Raw genomic sequence first — 17,662 nt, 5'->3', positions numbered from 1 at the left:
GCATATATTATTAAATATATAATCCCACACGTAGTCTACTAAACAGCTTTTCTGTCCTTGACATTTCATTAGTGCGTTCAGTATCTTTGTGAGTTTGAATAATAGCTTTAATTTTATAAATAGAAAACCTGAAGCATGGTAAAGTGTGCAGTGAATTGAATATTCCTACATCTCAGAGAAAAGCTTCAATACACTAAGGTTCACAGTATTTAAACATGTCATTATGAAGTTAGTATTCTTACTCAGAAAAATCACTATCAAGTCATTTTTATTCAACTCCTTTAAATCATTACCAGTGTAGGCATAAAATATATTTGCTCTGTCTTACTTCTAGCTGTCCAGGGAAACTATACATGAGATAAAAGCTATGAGTCCCCCACCACCTTCTCCCGTGCACTGAACAAGGCTTTTGTATCTATATCTTCACAAACATGAAACATTCCACATTTGACAAGAAACAGACTTCCAGGCCTTAGCAAGATGTCTCATGTATTCTTCCAAATTACTGCATTTACATTTGAGATGCTTGAACATTTAAGTTGTCACAAACAGAGGAGTTCTAACAAGGTAACATCATCATTTGGTGTCATTTACCTCTGCTAGAAGTGGGTCCAGCCAGAGGGACATCAAACCACATGGGGCAGAAGAAGGGAATTTCCAGGACTGGAAGCCTGCTTGGTGATGAAATGAAGTTTCTACTCCAGGAGAATGTGAATCTCTGAAGGAAAATGAAGGGAGAATAGACCCCAGGAAAGTTGTAGTCAGAGGACTGAGGATGTGATCCCCAGTGAAAAACTGCCACCTGTCCCTACCTGTAAACAGAGACTGCTTATTTGTTCCCAGCTGCCCAATACCCAAATAATCATGCAGAAACTATATTAATTACAACACTGCTTGGCCTATTTGCTCAGGCTTCTTATTAAATAATTCCTACAACTTAAATGAACACATTTCTATTAATTTGTGTATCAACAAGAGATTGTGGCCTACTGGTATTGGCTTGTTACTCTTTTGGCAGCTACATAGTGTCTCCCTGACTCTACCTAATTTCTCTCTATATCTCTATTTGGATTTCCCACCTGGCTTTACTCTACTAAACCATCAGCCAAAACAGATTCTTCAATAACCAATGGTAATAACACATATTCCTAGCATACAGAGGGGAATCACACATCAACTAGCCCCTTGACCTAGTGTAGCATCAGTGGTATAAAGGACCCTCCTTGCTCTGGGAGTCAAGCTAGAATCCATAAGCCTCATCTTTAAGGCCATTAAAGGAAAGTGAAGTGTTGGGTTCTGAAAAGTGCACCCAGTTGAAAATGAACTTTTGTTCCAGTTCCATAATGAGTCGTCTTTCGCAGTGTGGTGCTATGCCCTCCTATTAATTCCTCTTTACTTTGAGGTACAATTTTCTTTGGTAGAGCCTTTCCACAGCCTTAGCCCTGAAGAGTTATCTCTCTGCCTTCTCCTATCCATGTATAGATAACAGCACTCTCCACCTCAGGGTCTGAGATCTTTCTGCACTCTGAAATATCGTCACTTTCCCTGGACAAATTTAAACTCACTGGGCTGGGCTCTAGTATCTGCCATCCCCTCTAGGTCCTTCCAGTCGTTAAAATTGAACAGTTGTCCGCCTTCCAAGCCAGCAGCTTTCTTCCCTGTTGCAATACAACATAACGTCAATGCCTCTCTATTAAGCCATTGTAGGTCCCATCTCAGTAAGGCTTCCCCCAGTAGCATCGGCTCTTTCTTTCTTGATGATCATAGTGAATACTTCATCCTCATTACTCACATCCTTTTCTCCCCTCTGCCACCTTCTACAGTTCGCGCTATAATTTCCTTCTTTTCAAAAGTGATTCCCCCCGTTCTGATTCTGAGGTTCATTCCTACTTTTATAACTTGGGACACTTAATACCATTATCTAAGTTTTTTTATTCAACCTCGAATTATATCTGTGTCAACGTGGCCCTTCCACAGTCCCCAACCTTGTGGAATCTTGAAATAACCTAAATAGAATAGAGCTAGAGCCACGGCCATTGCTGTCAAGAAGGAAAGGAGAGGCATCTTCCATTCAAGTTGGCAGGGAGCATGTGATTTGGATAGTTCTCATTCAGGTAAGATTGAATGTGAAGTCCTCCCCCTCTCTCTGACACCTTTTCTCTCTTCCTAGCTTTTGCATTTTTTAGTCAGACATACTTTGAAATACCTCATTTTGGAATACTATAAGCATTATATCAGTCTCTGGAAAACTAAGGCTTTAAAATTTAAGTTATATATACATATATATATGATATCATATATATGTATCATATTCCATATATATGTGTGATATATGTATATGTGTGTATCAATCACTATCTCCCACTCACTAAAAAACATTTAAGTGTAACAGAGTATTAAGTACTTTAGAACCTCATTTTCTTTTATGTCTCAAAGTATCCCAAAATAAATTGATCTCTGCATTAAGGAAACAGTTACCAATCAGAAGCTTGCTGAAGTCAACAGTCAATAATGTCCATTCTTTACAGTATTTTGCCTTCCTGGATAGGAACAAATGGTTTGTGCACAAATGGCATTTTCATTAACTTCTGGTGGAACATAGATGATTTTTTTTAATTTCTAAAAAGGTGGGTGAAATTGCAAAATACAAATATGCAATCTACATTTTGATAAATCAGGAAAACTTTAATTGTTTTAGGTATAGTGTTGGTAATTGTCATGTTCTAAACTCACTCCTACTTAAACACTGCGATTGAAAATACATTTGTCTTTGGCTTTGTTGTCATTGTGTTGTTTAGTGATTATAAATGAGATTACAATATCAAATTGAAACAAGACAATTTTTTTTTAAAAAAAAAAAACAAAACCTCCCAATAAAACCGCCCATTCCTTAGTGAACAGTCAGTTTCAAAATTCGCCATTTTTGTTCTAATTGTTTTGTGCATGAAATGATCTTTGTTTTCCGTTGTTCTGGATGCAGCTGCAGACAGCTACAGAAACTGATCCCCAAGTGCGACTTGTGTAACCACTAAGACTAAAAGAAAGCTAATGCTGCGGCTTCTTTTCCATCTTCCAATAAGAAAAGACTGTCCTCTTCCCTTTGGCCAATGGGAGAAGAGACCCTGGAAAGCTCCGTGTGGGCTGCAGAACTAACAGGCTGAATGAGAGTAGATTGTCCCTGAGCATCCTTCTGTGTTCGGGCTCCACCTAGCCGCACAGAGTCTGCTTCTCCTCGCTGCAGCTTTGCTTGACTGCAGCTTTTTGCAGACTCTGCTCAAAGGAGCAAAGCTTTCTCTCCCCAACCACTCTTCTGAGGCTGGCGAGGCTGTAGTAAACATTGAGTAACCTGGTCAGAAGAGGGTCTTGAGGCAGAAAATGAAAAGGCACGAAAATGAAAAGTTACTGTTTGGGGGATGTTTTTAGAGGCGTTTTCTGAATGTCTACAAAAATAACAGCAGCTCTTCCTCGTCAATATCTTTATTGGCTTTTGCCTCCAAAGGGACCAGGCGAGTTGTGTTCGCTTATTAAGCTGCTTCCATTTCACGTGTAGCATCTGCCTTGTTTACATGAAGGGGCAGCGCACCCTGGCAAAACCCACCTGCTGAGGAGTGTAGTTGACCTGCATCATCCAAAACCAAAGCCACAGGAGACAGAAAGAGGTCCCAGAGCGCCCCAACCCCAGCCCCACCTCTCTCCAGAGCTACTGCAGAGCGGTGAGGCACCAGGAAGAAAGAAATTAGAGATGGTTTAGTTTTTCTCTTCCTCACCAAAGCCTGCGGTTACTATTCCGGCGGAAAGACAACAGAAGACATCCCCACGAGGCCTGCAGCAGCTTCAAAGCTCTGCCTTTAGGCACTGCCATAACATTGTTGCTTTCTCTCTTGTTTTCTATCTTTGCACTACGGGAATTAGGACGTACCAAACAGATGTAGCATAATGCACTGGTTAAAGCTCTCCTGTTATCCACAGAAGAGGCTGAATAGACAGAACATAGCTACTGGTGGTTTCTTTAAATAGAATTAAAGGAAGTCTTTGCGTGAACAGTTGGGATGCAAGACACTATTTTGAGAATTAGAATATTCAACAAACAAACGACAAATATTTCTTTATGGGCTGTGTCTTGAAGGAACCAGTTGATGAGATAGAAAAGAAACCCTTGAAGGCAGCCAGCTATTGTGGGACTTCGGGGAATGGAAGATCTCTGGAGCATATGATGGGTTAGGAGAAGGGAGCAGAGGCACCTTTTCTGGGCTGTGAACATTTGAAGGGAAATTTGAAGAATGGGCTGAGTTCTGAAATGCTGGAAATGGGGATCATTATAGGGTAAGAAGAGAAACAGCATGGTAAACAAGAGCAGACCTGGGCACCAGTGCAGTGTTAACAGTGTTCTCTCCTGTATGAAGCAGGGGTGGCAAAGATGGAAACTCTGTATCTGATTGAGAAATACCTGCAGTGCTGTGTGAATGAATTTCCAGTCACCATGAAGGCATTAGAGACCATCTAGGTATATATGAGGAAAAAAACTGGAATTGGGAGATAGACGGTGCAAGAGAAAGTAAGAAATCTATCGGGGTGTGGGGGCAGAGGAAAGAGGGATGGGCTGGGCAATTGGTATTAAGGGTCTTAGGGAGGGGGCAAGTCCAGGCCTCACATGCTCAGTTTGGCTACTGTAGCAGCTGGCCAGGGATCTATCAGGGCTGCCCACAGTGGTTCCCACCTCACCTTTCACTGTGCTGAGTGGCATTTGGTCACTGACAACTGCACTCTCTCTGGCTTTCTTTAAAAAGAAAACACAAACAAACAACATCTTTCGGGTGGTTTCTAATTCTAGCACTTTGCTAATCCATTTGTTTGTGTCTGTTCTTTAGACACAAGGTTTCTCTGTTTAGCCCTAGCTCTCCTTGGAACTCGCTCTGTAGAGCAGGGTGGCCTCGAACTCATAGAGATCCGCTTGCCTCAGCCTCCGGAGTTCTGGGATTAAAAGTGTGCGCCACGCATGCCCCGCCTCACTTTTCTGTTCTTAACTCTATTTTATGCTGAAGTTTCTAGTTACATACAGAAAACTGCCTCGTTTGGTAAATTCACAAAATCTGAAACTAAAACAACCCCTTTATACATGCGAAACAGCAACAAAACACCAAGAGTCTCAAGCTGACCATAATTCCTACAATGACTCTTAATAGTGGTGTAAGAAATGAGCATGGGCAATTTGAGACCTAGCGTTTAACAGGCAGCCAGCCTACATTGGCTTCTCACCTCCCTCGTACTCTTCCTGTGACCATGAACTCACAATATGTAAAACCTAGTCATTCTTCCACATGCTATAGAGGAAGTCAGTGCTGTAGTGCTAAGCAGCATTAAGTAATCAGTACACTTCTACTGTCGTAGTACAGCAGTTTTGCCAGAGTTTGAGGGAAAATGCAGATGCATCAAGCACATTGTATCTCCAGAAAAAAAAAATACTGAAATCCTGTGTCAAAGTAGAATGTTACCGTACGCAGTTTGCCTTTTAATTTTCCCTAATTGTTAGATGAATTCCAAAGTGGGTTCTCTGCATGAATATGAGACAATTTAGGGTCATCTATTCACACCCAATTCCAATTAGAATATATGAACTTGGTGTTTCTTCAGAAGTTAAATATGATTCAGTGTGAACATTCTCATAGCATTTAAATTGTACAGACCCGTGTGAATCATGCAGTGAATGTAAAGAAGGTTGATGCTCTGAAGAGAACCTGAGTTTCCGTGTTTCACTAAAGGCATCCCTCTCAAACCGGAAGTATAGCTGGGCTCTACCTTCTTTCAATTTGGAAAATTCAGACAGAGAGGGAAGATCCCGAAGAGAACTATCTAATCCTTTCTGTGGCTCCTGAGTTCTTCTAGACTCCGATCCCACCTGAGTAAACTGAGAAACCTCCAGTCACGTCAATCAAAGCACACGTGGGTGGTGGATAAGGGAAATAAAAATGTCAAATATTTCTTTGTTGTTACTAAAATTGGCTGTGTATGCATCCTTGGTAGAGTCAATAAAGGCTTGCTACTTGCTTGCTGTATGGGTTACTTTTCTATTGCCGTGATAAAACACTATGACCAAGGCAGCTTATGGAAAAAAGGTTTATTTATTTCGGTTCATGGTTCCACAAGGTTAGGGTTCATGGTGGTAGAACAGCATGGAGGCTGCAAAAGCAGAGGACTCATATTTTGAACCACAACCACAATGCAGAGCCCAGAGAACTAGAAATAAGGTGAAACTGAAAATTCCCATAGCCTACCTCCAATGACGCAAATCTTCCAACAAGACCACACCTTCTAAACCTCCCAACACTACAAAGGATATTTATCTGTTAAACCACTTTTTCTGTAAAGCATGGTTCTAGGAATTGCTTCAGATTATTTTGTAGCACCCTTCTTTTACAGAGAGAAATTGAATTCTATCTATCTATCTATCTATCTATCTATCTATCTATCATCTATCTATTATCTATCTATCTATCTATCTATCATCTATCTATCTATCTATCTATCATCTATCTATCTATCTATCTATCTATCTATCTATCTATCTATCTATTATCTATCTATCTATCATCTATCTATCTATCATCTATCTATCTATCTATGTATGTATCTATCTATCTATCTATCTATCTATCATCTATCTATCTATCATCTATCTATCTATCTATCTATCTATCTATGTATTATCTATCTATCTATCTATCTATCTATCTATCATCTATCTATCTATCTATCATCTATCTATCTATCTATCTATCATCTATCTATCTATGTATCTATCTATGCATCTATCTATCTATCATCTATCTATCTATGTATCTATCTATGCATCTATCTATCTATCTATGTATCTATCTATCATCTATCTATCTATCTATGTATCTATCTATGTATCTATCTATGCATCTATCTATCTATCTATCTATCTATCTATGTATATCTATGTATCTATGTATCTATGTATCTATGTATCTATCTATCTATCTATCTCGCTTCTGGGCAGACTTAAGAGTACGTTCTTTTGTTTAGTATCTAGCAAACCTTAACTGGGATCAAAATATTCAATAAGGGAAAGAGATCCATAGGGAGGAAGGGATCTTCCTTCCTGGTGGAGATGAAAAGGAAATGGGAAGCAGAACCAAAATATATGATGTACTTGTGTAAAATTGTGAAGGAACAGGATTTACTACTAAAAAGAGTAAGTTCATGCCTAGCATGTACTTCCTAAGCGGCACTTCTGGTAAGAGTAAGCAGATCCTGTCCATCTTCCCTTAACAGGGGCGGGGGGGGGGGGGAGAGAGATAAAGAGAGAGAGAGAGAGAGAGAGAGAGAGAGAGAGAGAGCTCAGCTGAGAAAATTTGCAGGTGCGAGGGAGACCTAAGAAGGTTTGCCGTTTTTTTTCCTTAAATCATTCCTCACTCTAATAGCTATTTTTTTATTTCTAAAGATTATAGACAGTAAATTAGCATAATGACATTACCCAGATACCTTTGCAGTTGTATTCTTTCAACAATCGGTGTGACTGAGGTTAGAAAATGTAATAGATCAAGGAAAAGAGAGGGAGAATTTCCATATTTAATATTGTTTCCAACAAAATTGACATAGTTTATGGAGCCAAGGATTATAATGTGATTTACTTCTCCATTCTTGCTGGAAAGAGAAGGGGCAGGGTAAGTGGGGTCTGTGAGTGATGGAGAGCAGGAGTTACAGAAGGAGTTGGTGCAATTGTTCAAGGAGTAAGTCCCAACACCTTGGCTGTCAGGGGGGTATGAATGAAACCAGATTTACTCCTTGTGGAATCTAGCTGTGCTTTGAATAGCGCTTCAGCAAAATCAAACTTGGGACAGTTCCTCCATAACAGACATATGCAGATCTGAGAAAAGACCTTGATCACAGGGCCGGATCTGTGCCTTGTGCAGAATCCAAATCTCTGGCAGAGAATGCAAGGGACGAGCATGCAAACTGCCTGCTTTCTCTCACACGCACACCAATTGCTTGGATACCGAAGAAAATATTCATAAGTCCCCGTTCCTTCCACTGCTTTATGCTTCACTGCCTTTTCTCCATTTGTGGTTTATAGATGGAATGAAGAAAAAAAAATGTGGACGACAGATGGTGAGGAACAAAATGTTTCCTGGAGACAAGATTGCAGAGTAGCTCAGAGTCAGGTCTTCCTCCTCAGGAAACGAATTTATTCTGGGACCAGTCTCTTTGCAGTCATTTTTAATGGGCTTTATTCTGTCTAGATTTGCTTTGAGAAAGCGTCTTCCTACGTTCCTCAGACTGGCATCAGACTCACCATCCTCCTGCCTCAGCCTCCTGGGTGCTGTGTTTAAAGACATGCGCAACCACACCTGGCAGGAGCTCAGTCTTTCACTAGCTGCATAGCCTTTGCAAATATTATTTTCCTAAGTTTAATAGTACAATGTAAATATTTTAAACAATGACTGGAAAAGTCTAGAAACAAGTTCAAGCAGCAGGAAGAGGGCATGCGTCAAAGTAAGCTGGCTGAATAGGCTAGAGAGCTTGATCTACTCTGTTGAAGGGACAATAATAAACATTTAAAAGAATAATGACTCTGGACAGTGAGGCAGGCAGATCTCTGAGTTGGCTGGCCTAGCTTCCAGGATAGCCAGGGCTACACAGAAAAACCCTGTCTCAAAAAATATGGAAATTAAACGCATATCAATATTTTTTTTCATCGAGGTATAATACACGGGCAAGAATATGGTGGGAGGCTTCTTAAAGATCCTTGTTCCTGCAGCTTAGATCCTAGATGCTAACTGTTGCTCATTTTGGTTTGTTTCAGAGTACGAGGGGATGGCATGTGTTGAAATAGACACCTGTAAAGCAGCTTTGACACTTAAAGTGTTAGGCATCTTCCTTCTTGGGGGCTTTATGATTCAAAAGAAACAAACACATGAGCCAACAAAATTAGTAAATTGGAACACAGGGATCGTTCTATAATGACAAGAAAAAAGGAGATTGTCAAGCTAATTGAGAAGATAAAATAAGGGGAAGGGAAAGTTGCCTGAGACTAGTCGGTTTTTACTACCAGTCCAGCAAATTACATTTGTTCATGTTCTCTTCCTCTAGGTTTGGGAGAAAAAGATGAGCCATCAGGTAAGGAAATGTAGTTTAGTATAGGCGAAATCATTTACTGTAAATGCTAGAGAGTGCTATCATAGAGAGCACAAGCTAGCACACAGGTTGCAACACGGCCCTGCCTGTTCCCTCCTTTATTAATGGAGGGAACTCCTGATTTGTATATTTATGGAATAGGAGAACTGCGGAGAACAGATGGTAAAATCTGAGATTGGGTCCCTGGACACAGCATTGTACAAAGTTGTCCTGTGAATCAAAGGTTGTAAATTATATAGTTTTTGTTAAATTAGAAATTATCAAGTAAGACTATCCTTATTATAGAGTCCCATATAGAATTGAATTTTTCCCATAATGTTTATATATCTTCAGAGAATTAGTTATACAACTAATTTCTGGAGTACCAGTATAGATACTGATTAAGAATATAATTTCTAGGTGTGTACATCATGCATATGTGTGTGTGGTGTGTCTCTTATCACTTGGGCTCACAATATGCATGGATAGAGGGTAATCAATTCCTGTAGATAATGCAAGATAGATTACATTCTGCCTTTTGTAGTATTTTGGTAACAGGCTTTCTTTGATAAAAAAAAAAATTGTAATTATACCCCAACAGCTTCAACCAATTAAAAAAAAAAAAAACCTTCAGTGCCTGCCTCCAAGGGCTCTAGCTACTCACAAGCAATGAATTCTTTCAGTGAATAATTAATGGTTACTTAACAAGGGTTTAGAAGTTTCCTGCCATTGTTTTGATTACATTAGGTTTGCAAGGACTTTGGGGGCAAATGGAAAAGGCATTTTACCCTAGGTAGCAGTGATTCATTTCTGTCTGTTTTTAGAAAAGCTTTTGTTTCATTATCATAAAGTAAAAAATGGAGCCTGAAGAAAATCAAAACAAATCTAATTTGAGAACACCTGAAGCTTTGATTAAACTATCGTAGGGATGCCAGGTCCGTTTAGTACTTACATAATATTATTTATTTATGATTTTGATTTATGTGGAACTTCAAGCAGGAGATTTCCTTTGAAATTCATCCCCCAGGGATCACAGCCATGAATCGGCACCAAGGAGCATGTTGCTTGCACTGGTGTCTTGGTGTTTGTCCACCTGTCCTCCTGAGACTTGGACCTCAAAGCTTGGTCATGGAGTTGAGGACCCCATATCAGGTCAAGGAACCAGGCCATTTCCAACCTGAACCTATACTTCCTCATGTTTGCAAGGCTCCTTAGAGGAAACTTTTTTGGGTTGAATTGTCGTGTTGGTAGGCTGCACCCGTTAGGCAGCTGGCTCATTACACTCTCCACAGGACAAAATCTCTATTGAAAACCAAAAGAATTACATCAAAATGGGGAGGGGGGGGACAAACAATAAAACAATGGTCACAATGAGGAATCAGGTAATTAGTGTTTCCTGGTTAGCTTTTTTCAAGACTGGTGTTCAGTGTGCATTTGGAAGACAATAATGATCTTGTTTATTTTAAGAAAAGCTTTTTGCTTTCTCCATGATGGATGTTTCCCTAGATTCTGTGGAGTAGTATCCAACCTAATGAGTTGATGACATTTAGCATGCTTCTATCAGTGATATGCCTCCTCAAAAACTGAGAAAGTTTTCAGGGAGGCAAAGAAATATGATACCCACCATGGTCTATATTACCTCTTCTAAAATATTACCCCTGGTTCAAAGGAGTGCCATGTTTCTTGTCTAAATACCCAGAGACTGAGTTCAGGATCTATGTGTCTCTTCACTGGGTTTGTTCTGCCAAGGGATGACCTACTGCTACAGCTTTCTCCTGTAGGATAGAGGCATAGCCATGGAGCAGCATGTGGGGATGAAACTTACATGTGTAGTCTTGGGGGCTTTAATTAGATGTGAGTCTTCTAGCCAGTGTAATTGAGCCAGGAGTAGAAGGAAGTGAGAGAAAGTCTTCAGTCAGGAATCAGGGTTGTAAGTACTTAGAACTTCAAGATGTTTGAAATATCTCATTTTTAAGTGATTTTCAAACACATAGGAACAAGCAAAAATACACATTATATATGATAGATTAGATATTGATACAGATTAGCAATACATGGTGGTAGAAGGATTTTATTTTAATTACCAGTTTACCATGATATTATGATTTATAATGTTAAAATACTTAGACATATGAGCCTGGCATGGTGGCAGATGTCTTTAACCCCACATGCAGGAGGAGGAGGAGGAGGCATGCAGATCTCTGAGAGTTTAAGACCATCCTGATCTACAGAGTGAGTTCCGGTCCAGCCAAAGCTACATAGCAATACTTTGCCCTAAAAAAAAAATTAGACATGTGACATATAGGTTTCCATTAAGATTCCTGACCCAGTTATTATATTAAACATGATTTTTCCTAATGCTTTATTTTCTTTTCTACTTATTCAATTATGTATGCATATCTGTATATGTATGTGTGTGTATGTATGTACAAAAACATGTATGCAAGGGCTCATGTGTGCAGATCAGAGAACAGCTATCCATAGACATTTCTCTCCTGCCAGCTTGTGGGACCTGGGAATTAAACACAGGCCTTCAGCCTGTGCACAATAGCCTCTACCTGCTGAAATATCTTCCAGCTCCCTAACACTTCCTGCACTTAACAGAGGAGCTAATTTAGACGAAAACACTACTAAGACTTTAATGTATCACTTTGTGATTAACAGACAAAAAAACATTCTTAGATTATTTCCAGGCCAAATTACTGATTTTTTTTTCTAGCTCATCCTTCGAGGGATGATAAGACCCAGAATGCTGTCCTCGCCTTGGGAGCTTAGATATTGTTTATGAATGGATGTGATTTTCTGGCTATACATCTCTCAATCTTCTTACTGCAGTCCCTTTCCAAGCTCATCATAAGAACCTGCCGATGCCATGACAGGCTTGGTAAAGGGGAATATATGAGTGTGGTGCATTACTGCTATGGAGCATGAATTCCAGTTGCTCTTAATGATGAAAACTCAAAGTCAGATGTAGGGGTTAATGCTGAAGATCGGAGAAGCAGAGGGATCAGGCACTAAAGAGTTTTTTCACTTCTGTCAATGCTCAGACTGAAAGGGTGATCGTGTCCTCAGAGTGCTTCTCCAGTCTCAGCAGCTGTATCCACCAAACCTAAAGACTGCACTGTGCTCCTCTCTCCTTCTGCCTTCTATTTTTCTCTCCACCCAGTCATGTCACTCCTGTCTCTACCTCCCTAGTACTGGGATTAAAGGCGTAGGATCCCAGGTTCTGAGATCACCTCTGTGAGAGCTGTGTTTCTCTTTTAGACAGATTCATTATTATTATTATTATTATTATTATTATTATTATTATTATTATTATATGTTTCTCATTTTAATTGTTTGGATAAGAATGTGCTATGCATTTTTTCCACTCCCCTTCCACCTTCTCCCCTGCCCTCCACACCCCCAATTTACTCAGGAGTTCTTGTCTTCCCCCCACTTCCTAGTAGCCCATGATGGCCTTTAACTAACAGAAATCTCTCTGCCTCTCTCCTGAGTCCTGAGATTAAGGGTGTATGCACCACTCCCTGGCCTCTAGAGGTTTAGCTCTGCACTCTGATCTTCAAGCAAGCTTTATTTGTTAAAATGAAATATCACTACACTGTTATTGTTATCTTGTAGTGCAATGTTTTTCCCCAGTGACCTTCCTCAGTTATTACTCGAGAGGAGATCCAACAATTGATTCTGTGTCCAAAATAAAACATATTTTATATGTAGGGTCCTCTTTTTCTTCTGCCTCCAGCCTACCTTACTTAAATCAAAGAAATCACTTAAATCAAAGAGATCAAAGGAAATGCTAGTGATGTTACCAAGGAAGAAACAAGAATTCAAGAGAATCTATAGAAGTGACTAATAAGAGGAGAAATAAGCTAAACATCACTGTGATGTAGGTTCAGGTGTTACTACACTGGATATTGGTCAGATTTTCTTTTCCTGTTTTGTGAACAAAAACCAATTTAAAGGGCTTGTCTTTAGCTCACAGTTTTGGAGAGGTGGATCAGTGTTTGCTGTAGCGAGCATCATTATAAGCAAGAGCCTGAGAAGAGTCACTTTCTCTACTTCTCTGTAGCCATAAAGTAGAGATTCACAGACACAACTCGAAAGGCCAAAGCATGCCCATCAAAGATACGGGTCCAGTGACCTGCTTCCTGTGTCCTGACCTCCTTTCCTAAGTTTCCACTTTTTCCCTGCACTCTGTTTGAACTTAAAGCCCATCAGTGGAAATTAATAGGTCAGAATGCTCATGATTGTATTGTCTCTAGAAACATTGCCACAGATACATCTAGAACTGCACATTAACAATCTCTTAGGTATCTTTCCATTTTATCAAGTTGACCATCAAGATTAACCATTGGACTATGTTTCAAAAGACATTGAGGTGGACGTAGTTTAATAGCAGATCTATCTAACCTGAGTAGGCTAAGGTTGTCGTTCAAACCTTAGTACTATGGCTCCAGAGTCTATTCACTTAATCACACACGGTGCTACCTACAGGGTTGGATTGCCTCTGATGATTCTACCTAAAACTGCCTGCCATTTTAATGAGAATTTGAAACCTTGTAAATGTGAACGTAGTCACCAAGTTTCATTAAATGACTGTTATTAATATAGCTTTATTATGATCCTTTTAAGACTAAATTAAAATATACTGGCCTGTAGCTCATCACCCATTAGAGAGCTAGTATGTTAAACACTAAATATGACTGTGGTACTATGACCCCATGTGCAGCACGGGATTGGATCTCTTTCTTTCAATTAACAACCAGCCAAATTTTTGTTTAATAAAAGTGCAAGTATAAATGCACAAATAATAATGTTTATGTGATTACATACACATTAAGCATTGTGCTTTCTTTCCTCAGAAGTCTAAATATCAAAATTTATAACAAACAATATCTCATGTGAATGCTGAGAGAAGCTTATCCGTGCTAGCCTATTTTATGTAGAGATTGTTAAAGGCTATCCATTTTCATTTGGTAACACAAGGAGTAATAGAATAGTATTAAAAGAAATAAATGACTAAAAAAAAATCACGTCTTTCTTCCTAAATTGTATATACCTCTCAAAAACTAAAAAGCAGTTAATATGTTCTTCACTGTGTTTCTAAATGCATTCATCCTGGCAACACCTCCCTTGATAGCTCTTGACCAGACTTTCTCATTTACTAGTGTGTTGGCTCAGTCAGCACCAACGCAGCAGCTACATGCAGAGCTGTAATGCGGTTTTGCTTGTCTCCCACCCCCTGCCACAGCTCTGGTAACTTCTATTGTATGATGACAACAGCTTCATTTGTCTCATGCCCACTGAAAGGAACTGAATCCGTGTCCTCAGATGGGGTGGGATGAAAGCCAAGAGCTTCCCAAGCTCTCTGGGGATGTTAAAATAGATTATAAACCAGTAATATCCAGTGGAAGAGAGAAAGGAAAGTGGGGATGTCCTGAAGGGCTTCAGTACAGCGCTCATCTCGAATGCAAAGTGATGTTTTATTTGCTCTGGGGATTAGGATCCAGTTTGGCTCATTTATCTTATAGTATAAAATGTATGTTGTCTGTGTAGTAATTATCAATGGAGTGTAGTAATAGTTCTCATGGAGAAAAGCGTGGAGCCAAAGTTCAGTTAAGCCAAGGACCTCTTTATGCATCACTGAAAGAACAGAAGGACATGCCATCTGTAGTGTGCTGATACTAGAGACTGCTGGGAGTGGCGTGTGGGTACCTGTTATCTAGGCGGCAATTTTCTCCTGATGGCTTGGCAACCTCTTCAGATGCAGTTTACTATTATATCCCTGAGGTATCCTTTTTTGTCATTGACCACATTCCTTTGGGCTCAGAAATGAATCAAACAAAACCAACAGCCAATGGAAGACAGTGTTTTTCTCTTCTTCATTTAGGCATACTTGGGAGCCAAGGAGTAAGAGCTTTCTCTGGTAGTCTTGTTCTGTAAATATGTTCCTTACTGGCAAGGATGATTTGATGCAATGTGGATTGTTAGGTCGAGGAGGTGGTCTCCCCTGGTTCCGCATCCAGACCGATCACAGAGGTTGGCAAAGGAGCTGGACTAATATGTATTTTCTGGATAGAGAAGACAATGAGTGACTAATTAAATGCATGAAGATATGTGGCGGTTCTCACTTCCTTCTAATTGGATCGAGACCCTGCTCCTGATAGGATAACTAAGTATAGTATGGGTAAGGCATTTGAATGATTGGCTTCAAGCTGAACTAGGTGGAGGCTAAGATGGGAGAGCAGGCCATTTAAGAGCTGCCTGGACTATGGAGTGAGTGACATCTGTAATGTCATTCTCAATGAATTGTATGATGACACACACTCACACAAAATTTCAGCTCTATATTATAAGAAATATGTACACAAGTGCACACATATACAAATATAATAGATTGAACTAATATCCTGTACAAAAATAAATAAATAAAATAAAAATATGGCCGGGATATAGCTCAGAAACAGACCTCTTGCCTAACATGCTCAACACCCTATTCAATCTCAGTATCATGAAAGAAAAAAAGATTTTTCACAAATAATAGTCAATAAACTATCAGATTTCACAAAAGAGTTACGACTGTGCTCAAGGAAAGGGGAAAAGGAATTTGATTTTGAAAACTTTAACACATATGTAACATTTTAGGACTGTCTAGTATATAATACATAAATTGTTTTGTTATTTAATTAAGTTTGTTAAAAACAAATTCACCATGAAAATATTGTTAAATATTTTTTATTTGTTGTTTTTTTTCTTTCAGGTAAGTGTACAGACATATGAAGTGTTCTGCAGAAATTGCACAGGTGGTAATTCTCGTAGAAGAAAGAGGAATGCAGGGACCCTTGAAATGGTAATATTTCAGCACTTCCAAACACGCAGGAGCCTCTCAGGTGGCTGGCAAAGCTGCCGTTTTCTTTTATATGGTTATATCTGCTTATTTCATTATAACTTGTTCTGACTTAAACCCTAGACTGTGAGAACTGCATTTTCTTGTATGCCTTTGACAGCCACTCACATCCTAATGGAAGGCTTCTGCAGTCCATCCTTGTCAGAGCGCTCATTCTATATGGATTACTTAGAACTGAAATGTCATTCTCAATGGATTGTACAGTAACACACACACACTTTCAGCTCTGAATTACAGTAAACACATTCACAAGCACACACACATACATACAATTATATTGCAACTTTTTTCTGTTTACACAACTCCAATTTGTAGAATAAAGTCTGCCACACTTCACACCAGGTCAGCAACAAAGAAAGATGGTGCAACTTAATTTTCAGTGACCTGTTATGAGGCTGTAGGATGCAACATCTTTTAGAGACGTAATTTTCTAGGTGTGCCAATGTGCTCAAACCCCCAATTTAAACTTCTAACCTAACATGTCATTTTTCTTTTCAAAAGTAAAACCAGTTTGGATGAGTTGCTGATATTTGGGTATTCTCACTCCAATTTTCATTTTAAATAACCCTTATTTTTTTCTATCTGAAATAAATCACTTATTTGTTGAATTTAGTATATCTAGCTGGTTTCAAAGGAAACTTTGAAAAGTGCTGTGTGTGCTTGTGTGTGTGTGTGTGTGTGTGTGGTGTGTGTGTGTGTGTGTGCTTGTGTGTCAGCTTTGTTGGATTGGTGTTGCCGTTATGAGACAAGATGTCTCACTGACACTTGCGGCTCTCTGATGAGGCCAGCACCTTCTAGGTCTTCACATGCTTCTCTTTCTCCTGTGCTAAGATTACAAGCACGTCTCACTATGCCTAGATTTTTATATAGGCTTTAGGATGGGAACTTGGATCCTGAGGCTTATGTGACAAACACTTTACTCAGAAACCTACCTCTCCATCGCTGAAATATGTCTTATGATTTCCCAAAGAGTTAGAAATGCAGTTCTTGGCAATTTTTAATGGTGTGAAATGTGACTGAGCTGTTACATACTAGTCAAAAGATAAATATTGCAACTCAATTTATGCCATCCAATACTAAAATGTAATTACAAGGGGTTGGTATAAAACATGGGAAATTTCAAGTGAATTAGGAAAGAACATTGCTCTCACACTCTAGTACGTTCAAAGGAGGTACAATATTTCAGATACTGGGCAAGAAGATAGATAAAGCATTGTAAAGGCATTTCTGCTTTTCAGACACAAGGAATATGCTGAAAGAATTCAGAGTCTAAACCACGATTCAAATTTGAGAAATTATGAGTATTCTATATTTTCTTTCATTTGGCCATTTTAAATTTCTGAGTGCTGTATTTCATTCATAGTAAAATATTTCATTTGATGTAAAAAATATAAAATATTACTAAGAAAAAAAGATAAATTATTCCCAGTTGTTGGGTCACTTAGCTATTACCTTTTGAAGAAGTGACTCTTTAAATTACAGAGCATGTTTTTTTTTATTGTGTTCAATATAAGACAATGTGGAAGTCAACATATTTTATAAATGCATGCCAAATCCACACTGTGTGTTACAGCTACAAAAGTTGTCCCTTTTGGCAGTGACAGAGAACACGTAAAT

General features: G+C 39.1%; 1 protein-coding gene across 4 annotated transcripts in view; it reads left to right on the top strand.

The window, feature by feature from the left end:
- LOC121461879 (limbic system associated membrane protein) overlaps positions 1-17,662 on the top strand; it is a 2,099,220-nt gene that overhangs the window by 941,167 nt on the left and 1,140,391 nt on the right. For 3 of the 4 annotated variants that reach the window (XM_041673213.1, XM_041673214.1, XM_041673211.1), the window contains one exon: positions 9,115-9,141. The exons of the other annotated variant lie outside the window; for it this stretch is intronic. In XM_041673213.1, the coding sequence (XP_041529147.1) occupies positions 9,115-9,141 (27 nt within the window). The remainder of the gene's footprint in view (positions 1-9,114; positions 9,142-17,662) is intronic. 4 annotated transcript variants of the gene reach the window in all.

This window comes from Microtus oregoni, unplaced genomic scaffold (assembly GCF_018167655.1).
Source record: "Microtus oregoni isolate MIOR12 unplaced genomic scaffold, Mior012 000023F_ref0000262, whole genome shotgun sequence".
NCBI classification, from domain to species: Eukaryota; Metazoa; Chordata; class Mammalia; order Rodentia; family Cricetidae; genus Microtus; species Microtus oregoni.
Note: the sequence above shows the minus strand (reverse complement) of the source record. Positions and strands in the feature narration are given on the sequence as shown.